This window comes from Corvus brachyrhynchos, unplaced genomic scaffold (assembly GCF_000691975.1).
Source record: "Corvus brachyrhynchos isolate BGI_N302 unplaced genomic scaffold, ASM69197v1 scaffold229, whole genome shotgun sequence".
NCBI classification, from domain to species: Eukaryota; Metazoa; Chordata; class Aves; order Passeriformes; family Corvidae; genus Corvus; species Corvus brachyrhynchos.
Window position 1 is genome coordinate 2,672,665 of NW_008240042.1, and position 9,747 is coordinate 2,682,411.

The window sequence follows — 9,747 nt, forward strand, 5'->3', positions numbered from 1 at the left end:
GCTTTTTAAGGAATGAATTAATTTTGACAATGCCCTGTGAGGTATGTATCCCTTTGATAGAAGGGAGTTGGAAGCATGAAAGTGTTTAAATTCTACCGGGTTATGCTACTAGGTATGTTTAATTACAAATTGGAGTAGTTGATTCAGTTTACTGCCAGTTTGTTTAAACTGAACCAGAATCGCAAATATAAGCCCCAGATTTGTAAGTATGAGAAGAAATTACTTGTAAGTTTATTTTGCAGGGGAAATGTTTACCAAGAAAACTGCAGGTAGAGTAATTGACATATGTAAGTCCTCCCTCACTGAGGCAAATAATCTGGATGATTGTACTTTAATTTGCAATCTTCCTGATTTTTTTTTTCCCCTCTTCTTTTGCCTGTAATGAGTGTTTCATCATCTGCTATGGATAATTCCTGACACTCCAGAGAAAGGGATTTAAAAACTGTAAACTAGTGTACCCATGAACTGGTTGTGAAATATGACTTTTGCACATGTCTGGCTAAATAACTGAAGAATAAATATTGTCCAAGATTGTTGTCTTAGTCCCTGTTATATACTTGAGAATATTTCAAAAATCCAGAAATCTTCCAGATGGATTAGGAATGAATAAAAGAAGTTTGTTAATGGCCAAAATATCACCATCTAGTATCTCTCCTTAACACCTTTCCAGGTACAGAATTTCTCCTGGAAGTGGAATTGCAGCCTCTTTTAAGTAAAATAATGCCATATCTCTAGATGATCCCCAAATCAGGATGGGTAGCCATGCTCTAGGTTTCTCTGGATGCGTGTAATGTGTCTTTGCCTTGCTACATGAAAGTATCAGTTGCACAGCTTCAAATACAAGTAAAAAATCCTGATTTAATTCACACTTGTTGAAGAATTGTTGATACTACTCATGCTTCCTTTCAGCTATGATCTCTGGCAAGAGAAGCTGTTTGGACTTGTGCCTCTTTTTTTTTTTTTTTTAACGTTCAAAAAAGAAATGCTGATGAGAAAGAGGTGTTAAAATATGTTACTGTAGTTTACAACTGTCAACTATAATGTTTTATTTAGCTGTATCTATTCAGATGCTCCCTCCACAACATGGAGTGCCATATGCCATTGTCCCTGTTAGTAAGCAAGTCAGCAAAGGTTTCCCAGTCTGCATTTGTTTCTGTATTTGGGCCACTGAGGAGCTGTGGTCCAGTGCCATCTTTTATTGATAGGGCCAGCAGAGGAGGAATCTAATGAAATTATCAAAGCTTTGAATTAATTATGAACTTGAATAAGAAAGCTAAGCTCTCTAGAGCCAAGGATCTCATTACCCATTCATTTTCCTTGCATCCTCTTATGGAGCAGAAGGCAGGTTCAGCTACTGCTCCTACCCTGATTTTGGACTTCATTCAAACTTGCTCAACTCACTAGCAGCCTCTTGTTATTAATCTGTGGCTGGAAGTGTCCAGGGTGTTTAATTTGACTCTAAATCGGCACATAAATGGTAGATTTCCTTCCTCCCTTTCCCCTTACCTTTGCTGTGTGGCTTTTCATCAGACTGGCTGCCATACAAGAGTTTCTGTTCTTTCTTGGTGATTGGGGAAAGCTATGCAAGACTCAAGTTTTAACTTCCTGGAATTTAATGAGTTCGTATTAAGAAATAATACTGCTACCTTATATTTCCTGGATATTTAGGTAAGCACAAACACTTCTAAAGTCATTATCAAAATTGTTTATTTTCTTATTTTAAAAGACTATGGAGTGAAAAGTAATGATATTTTGGCCTCAGAAGTATGGGGTCATTGTGGGGTTTTTTTTGGTTGGGATTTTTGTAATTCCTATTTTAAATTTGTTGGTCAAACTACAGGAAATACTCTCTGTCAATACTTTATTACGATGAGCTATTAAAGTAGTTTATTTACCAGATCACTATTTCATTAAAATTGTTAAAAGTGTATGAAAATGCAGCATTTTAGTTACATCAGATTATGTTTATTTTAGTTAATAGGTCAGTATATAAAAATGTTCCTGGCAACTTAGAGCACGAGCAGTGAGACCAAGCTTCTGTGTAATATTCTTAGTTCTTGTGAATATTCCTCTTCAGTCTATCGGCAAGGGTTTTCGTCTCCTCCTGCTTTTGTCCATTTTGGCACGTTATTTATGAATGCATAAACCAGAATCCATCAGTCTTCATAAGTTACAGGCGACTGGCAATTTTTAAAGCAGTGGCTAACTGGCTAATGGTCGCTGTGTATGTGTGTCTTTGGAGAATCTAATAGCTTGTTGGGTGGGGGAAGAACATTTTATTCTTGCATTGGAGCTATTTTACCATTGGTGATATTTATCCTTTTTTTTCTCTCTAGGCAGCTGCTATATTTAATTCTGCTTTTGGAAGTTTTTTGGTAAGTAACACAGTATTCATAGCAAGTGCTTTAATAGTCTCATTTTTAACAGTATCACTGGTGTGTTTGTTTTTTTTCACATTATTTTTGGTGGAATTTTGCCATTCAGATGGAAAAATTTGAATCATCTTTCAGTTTATGTCACTATTCCCTTAAATACAGATACTGCAATTTCTTTTCTTTTTGTTAAACTCTTGAGAAAGGTAGTGAATAAAGGTAGTGAGCAAATTGTCTCTGCTTGTGGTAAATTAATAATGTGTAAACACATCTTAATTTTCTCCTTAATGGGTTAACAGAATCTATTATTATGCAGATGTTTCAGACATGGGCATCAATATATTGATTCTTCTAATAAGGCCCATCAAATACTCATTATTTTCTATCAAGAGGCCATGGATTTTGCAAAGAAAACATGACCCAGCTGATCAGAGAGTAGATGCTAATTTACTCAGTGACTTGTCATTTGTTTGGCATATTTTACTGTCAGTGGAGCCACTCGATGTCTCTGAGGAACACACTAAAATAGCTAGATATGGGAAAGCAATCAATCCAGCTGGAAATATAACTGTTTCTTTAAAAAGCAAAAGCAGTATTTGTGGTCCTGATGGTCTAAAAACATTTGGAAAGGACACTGTAAAGAACACTAAATATATTTATGAAGAAAGGAAGGATAGATTTCTTTTACTGATGTGTTGTTTAGAGAAATACTAATGAATATTAAGTAAAAAATTATTTTGTATGTTGGCAAACTACTGTGACTGATTGTTTTATTTATTTAGGCAGCTAATAATTGAATTTGTTCTTACTAAAGTTTATGCATGTTTGGAAGTATGTGTTTGTGATTCCAGTCTTCTGTCCCCAGAAGGACTGTGATGTGTAAAATGAATGAATGACAAAAGAATTCAAATTAGGAAATTAAAATCAAAACTGCGAGTACAAAATAACTCACTTTTTATTCATGGTTTGGTTTCTTGTTGTTTTTGTTTTTTTTCTTTTTTTTGTATGAAAAGCTGGTGTTTAGGAGTTTAAAGTACATAAAGCTCTACTACCAAGAGGTAAAGTCACATGGCATTTTGAAGTTGTGTTGTGCTGCTGCTTTTTTGAGGGACTAGGTTAAAGTTAGGAGGGTGGATGTAAGTTTTTTGGGGTAGAGATGACCACTTGTATTTAAAATATCAGTTCCCAAGTACTTGTCCTTTTTGTCACCTGTCATGTCCTCCTTCCATGGGCCTGCCTCAAACTGTGGAAGTGCTGGAAAAACTCTAAAATCTCTGTGTGCGTGATATTTTCTCCTGTTGTTTGGCACAAGCTCCTGGTTTCTTTGCTGTCTCCAGCTTTTAGTTCAAGAGGTTTCTGAGAATACCCAAAGGCTCAGTTCAGCTGACATTCGGAGATGTCTTCTGGCTTCAAATAAGAGTTTAGGCTCCACTGCATCTGACTACAATGCTGGCTTTTAGTAAAGCGACAGAGACTTATTTTCAATTTCTAGTAGCTGTTTGCAGCTCTTTGAAGAAATCTGAGCTGAAGAAGCTGAGTTATTTTTTGTCTTCATGTAATACGCCTAATTTTGGTTTTGATCTTAGTTCATGATCATTGGAAAGTTCTGCTTACATGTAATTACCTCATTTCACTTTTTGTTCCCTTCAGGTCTTTTTGGAAATGTTGGAGCAGGATTGCAGTAAACATTATTAAAAAAATTCCCTGGAAAGACTTTTCAAAAATATTGAAGATCAGCTAAAATGAAGCCATAGCTGATTTTTTCTAATTACTGATTATTTTAGAATAAGACAGTAAAGACACTGGTTACTATTAAATTACAAATATATCCACACATTTAAACACTTGTTGTGGTAATTCTACTTCGAAAGCATGATTATGTGGGGAATATATGTGTATGACAGAAAACAAATCACAAATATGTTTACTGAGTGCTTTGCTCTTAGAAACTTTTCCAGTTATGAAGTTGATAGGATAAACCTTGTGACTGAAGTGTGGTAGTAGGCCAGGGACAGTAGTTAGTAGGCAGAGTTGTTTTCGAGTAGGTTCACAGGGGTGTAGGTCTACATGACCTTGAATTGAGTGGCTCCAGATGTGGAGCACTGGCATGTGTATGGTCACTTACAAAGAAAGTTTGCTGTTGAAAAACTGGCAAAGCAATAAATACATGTGTATATAATGTGTGTGTATATATATATATACATATATATATACACATATATATATATATATACACACACTCATTTGAAGTCAAGACTGTTCTATAAAATGTAAAAATAATTGGTCTGTTTCTGAGAAGATAATGGAAGGTCCTGGTGGTGGTTTTGGGAATCCATCAGTTTATATTGGTGCCTAACTTACGGATTTGGCTACGGGTGGAGAAACTATGTCCTGTATCTTCAATTCATGATGAACCTAAATCACTTCTGTATTTCTCTTCGGAGTGTCTAGTGATGAGCTGTATGTGGACAGGCTTAGATGGAGTTACATACCTTTGTGACAAAACCTTTATAGTTACACGTGTCCTGGAGATAATTGGGAAGGCTCTGACCTCGACAAGGCTGAAATTTTTCATATGTTCCTTGTTTTACCACATACAGCACATGGGCAGGTTGTGGCACTTGCTGTGTAGCTCTGACAAAGCCAGGACAGTGTTTTCTCTTTTCAGACTATGCCCTGTGGGCCAGTGCCTGTGTGATTTAGAAGGGCTGAAAGATGTGCTGTGCTGTTTACTCTCCTTCCTGCGCCCACCCTTTTTTTTTCCCCCCCCTTAAGACTAGGAAATAATGCTTGAGAAGTTAAATGAAAGTAAGTTGTGGAACAAAATGTCTGCAGGAAAATACTCAGTATAGTATTAGAATGATACTGAGATGAGCTTATTCAGATAAAAGGGAACATCTTGTGATACACAAAGTGTAGAAATGCCAAAAATATCTTGATGAGCAGAAATGCACTTAGATTAAGGACCTGGGAGTGTTTTCACTGGTAAAGAGATTTACAAAAACTGTCAGCCAGCCACGAAGTAATTCTTTTTCAACTCCACCAAAACCCATATTTCTATAAACATGCAGACAAAGCAATGCATGGAATGATACTGCACATATTTACATTATTTTATTGACTTAGTTAATAACGTCCCAGATCTAATTAAAACACAGTGTTTGAAAAAAATAATTGTTACAGAAAAGTGTTTTTATATAGCTAGGTTAGTAATAACTAACGATAGATGAATTCAATTTACATAAATTTCAGCCAAGAGAATATTTAGACTCATACCACAGAGGATTGCTCTGAGTTGGGTAGTTAATATCATTATCTCCTCCCCTCGTTTAAGCAGTTTGGTTTACAATAATTGTGGAACATAAGAAGTGATTTCAGTTTTTCCTCTTAATGGGGTTTTAATGTAATCTGATAGCATTTTACTGATACAGGGTGGTTGGTTATCACAAGGTTGCATGCATATGCCAAGATGCTGAGATAAAGCACAGTCTTAGTTGCTTCCACTTGTAGCAGAGGATACTTTTGCACCTAAAGGCTAAAGAAATTGCCTAGGATGATAAGTATAGGTCTACTGACATTCTTAATGTTGTACGCATTGCCATGCTTCCTAAGCATTTCTGTTCTCCTTCTAAAAGAAGAGAAATACTTGCAAATATCCAAATCACAGAGCAATAGGCAGGAGACTGCAAAACATGTGCTGATGGTTGTTCATGGTGTTTGCCTGAGCCATTCAGTTCCTTTGGCTTTGTCCACCAGGGCATACCTGTAACTGAGGCTGTTCCTGCACTGGAGACAGGCTTGGCTGAGAGCTGCACTCAGTTTGCAGTGACAGTGTGGGAGACGGACTTCCAGAGCACCATGTCCTCACAAAATGCTCTGCACTACTAGACTAGACCAGGCTTGTCTAATCTTTCTACCTCTCATTAATCTCCTTTCTGCTTGAGACCATGGGCTGGGAAACCCATGAGAATATCCAGCCTGTGGTGTGAGTCAGTGTAGGCTGATTTTTCAGTGCCTTGGGGTTATGAACAGTTAGTTCACGTGAAAGCAGCAGCCATCAGCTTCACCTTAAACAAAGAACTGTAACCAAGATCTGAAGGTCTGTGGTGACAGGGAATCAAGAGGAAAAGAGAGGATTCAGGGGACTCTGCTCTGGTGACCATTGTGCTCCTGAGAAAACAGCAAAGCTTTGGTTAAGACTTCCTCCAACGCTGTCTTGGATTAGCTTTTCTTTCTCTGTTGCAACATAATAGATGCAATAAGGCACATTTCAGATGCCCATTGTTGCATTAATGTCCTTTGTCCAAACTAAGTATGTATGGGTTTGTTCTTTTATCTGACCATCTCTCAGAGGGGACAGAGCTGGGTCATGTCGTTCAAAAAGCTCAAATAATTTTTGGAGCATCCACGTTGCTCATCAAATCAAGGCTAGTGTTTTTATTTACATTGTCTTCCAAATTCAAGCTAAAGCTAGCAGAGAATAACGTTAGCTTCTCACATATACACCCAGCTTAGTTGGTTAATGAAAATGTATGGAATTCTTATCTAGTCTGCTTTAGCAGGCATAATGATTTACACAGCCTGACAGCACTAGTGCTGCAAGTAAATGCATTAGTCATAGTGTCCATTTTTCTTGCAAATCTGTGACACAGATTTAATTATGAGAATGACCAGCAACTTACAAATCTAATTTTGGTAGGCTGAGCCAACTTTTTTATTTTAATAACAATGGATTTTTTAGCAATGATTTCATTACTATTTAAAGAAATCCAACCATATGGAAATAACCAATTGGCTGAATTTATTTGCTTTATTTTACCTTAATGGATGTTGAATGATTTAGGTTTATTTGGGGCTTTTTTTATTACCACTTTTTTAATCTTAGTTATTTCTAGGACAAATATCCTTATCTGACTTAAGTATTTCTAGTACAAACATTGTAAATATTTTTCTAAAATCAGGCAAATGTTTGTATACCCCTTTGTTCCCTCTTAATTGTGTCTGCAGTATGAAAAGGGGCAGAGCAGTCATCTGGGATTCCCTTTTTACTGTGCTAGCTGTTTACAAGGAAATCTTGCCAGGAAGTCTGTTCACAACAGGTGCTGAATTCTGGATTCAGTCTTGTTTAATTTCAAAGTGGAGCTGCTTTATGGTGAGCAACCACACTCTTGGAAGTGGTCTCCTCTTCCTCTGTGAGCAGTACAGTGGTGCTGCTGGTCTGTGCTCCGAATTTGATCAGGGTAACTCTCCAAGTCCTGAGCAAGTTCTCCCTCTTAATCAGCCACTTGGGAAGGTACTTCATTCTTGAAGGATTGTTTTTTGCATGAGTGGGAGGGGATAGCAGACCTCAGCAGCAGCAAGTGTTTGGGCCAGACATTATGAACCAAGCAGGAAGAGTTTATATTCCATGGAATTTAAATAATCTTGGGAGCCACTTAGGTTGCCTTACTGTAACTTATTTCATGGCTGATGCTGGGATCTCTTGTTGTTATTTAACATCCTTATTTTGATCTCTGCTAGCTGGAGCTGAAATCTCAAAGTAAGCTTGGGAATCATTGTTTCCAAGTTTGCTGAGTGACTTTTCAAAGCATGTAGGCCTTCACTCTTACTATGTAAAGTTCCAGTGTATAGCATGCTCAGTTTAATACCTAAATTTGAGTTAGTTTGTACTATTTTGGCACAAGCAAGGCAGAATAACAAAGCTCCCTGTGAAAAAGACCCCTTAGCATGGGCTTAAAAAAAGAGCCTTGACACACATGATTATTTTGAGGGATTGCTAGGCATGTTCACCCATCCCAGTATTCCTTTATTGATCTTCTCTTCCCCTCCCAAAGCCAAACTTTGGACAGAGTGGGCATCAGCTAGAATGAGATGTAGAATTTTTTACAAAATAATAAAAAAAAAAACCTGCCTGTCTATGACTACTGCTGAACTCCTTTAATCAACAAAAAAAAGGAGTACGTATAAAGGTGCAATACTCAAAGAGAAGTAAACGGGATCTTGCTCCCAAGGGATTGAGAGAAATTGGGTAGAGGGATAACTGGAAATCTGAGTATTGTAACACCCACTGTGTGGTGTCACTGACGACACAGTTGGTCTGAAAAGACCAATTAAGTCAGTAGGGATTTGCAGATCCTGGCAGCACAGAGAACCAGTTAACAAATAACAGCACTGCTGTTGGTTATCTTTGAAATGTTACAGAGAAGGAGGGTAGGTAACAGTAACCAAGAGGAGAGAAAGTGTGCAGTCAAGGTCTAAAAAAAAATGTCCTCTAGAAGGCCAATGATTAGTCCCTGTATTTTTTTTTACAGTGGCCAAGAGGAAAATGCCTTGAAATCTACATAATAACAAAAAATGAAACCATTAGCTGTCAAATGCGTAGAACTTATGAGGGCTGTAGCTGGTCTCAGGGCTTTCTTAGTTTTCCCATTAGCTTTTGCTACTGATCATTTAATTCATCTTGCATGGTCTTATGGGACTCAAGCAGTCAGTTCTGCCAAAAAAAGTTTGTTTAAAGATAGCGATAAGTAGGCCATTAAATACATCTCTTTGTATTATCTTTGTGGCCAAAAGATAATTAACTGCTACCTTTCTGAAGATAAATATATTTGGATATTCTGCTTTTTCCACTTCCTTATATGACAGCAAACAGGTAGGATTTTTTTCTTGCACCTTCTTTTTTTGGTCAGCAACCCCATCTAGTGCACTTGCTTGGCATGGTACTTGGTGATGGCTTTTGAGACAGTAGATTGAATCCTGCCCCCCTCTTTACTGTTTCCATGGATTAGCAGGCTCTTAGGAAAAGAGAGAGCTGAGGATATATGTGCCACTGGCATTTCTTGAGTTAGTAAAACAAGCAGTAAAAGTGGATCTTGCTGGAAAAAATTCAGAGGCAGAACTCAGGAAGGGTAGCGTGAGAGTTGAAGCAGCTTTGTTCTTCCAGTCCAGTTGTCACTTAGGAATTGCAACGTAGAAGGGAAAGAAGTTTTGCAACCCAAGACTGGGCATTCAAAGTACCTTAAACTTTGTGATCTGGTCTTTTACTTCTGATCATATAGTGTGGGGAAACTGGAAATTAAAGTGCCTCTGTGACTGTGGTGAAGTCATCTCTCTTGTTAATGGAGACTGAATACTGGAAATTTATAAAAAGCTTGATTCCATTTCAAGTGTAAGCTAATGAATTACTGAATCAAAAGTGTCTGTCTTTGGTAACTATCTGTAGTGGTTTGGTCCAAAATACTCATTACTGTTTATCTGCTGTGAGATAAGAATTAGGAGAAATGCAAAACAGGCACCAAACTTGAAAGAATATAAAGAAGTTTATTAACAGACCTAAAAGAAGAAAAAAAAAAATTATACCACCTTCAGAACTCTC

General features: G+C 37.3%; 1 protein-coding gene across 1 annotated transcript in view; it reads left to right on the top strand.

Moving 5' to 3' along the window:
• SLC10A7 (solute carrier family 10 member 7) overlaps nt 1-9,747 on the top strand; it is a 173,891-nt gene that overhangs the window by 74,053 nt on the left and 90,091 nt on the right. The window contains exon 7 of the mRNA XM_008641344.2: nt 2,337-2,375. Coding sequence (XP_008639566.1) covers nt 2,337-2,375 — 39 coding nt within the window. The remainder of the gene's footprint in view (nt 1-2,336; nt 2,376-9,747) is intronic.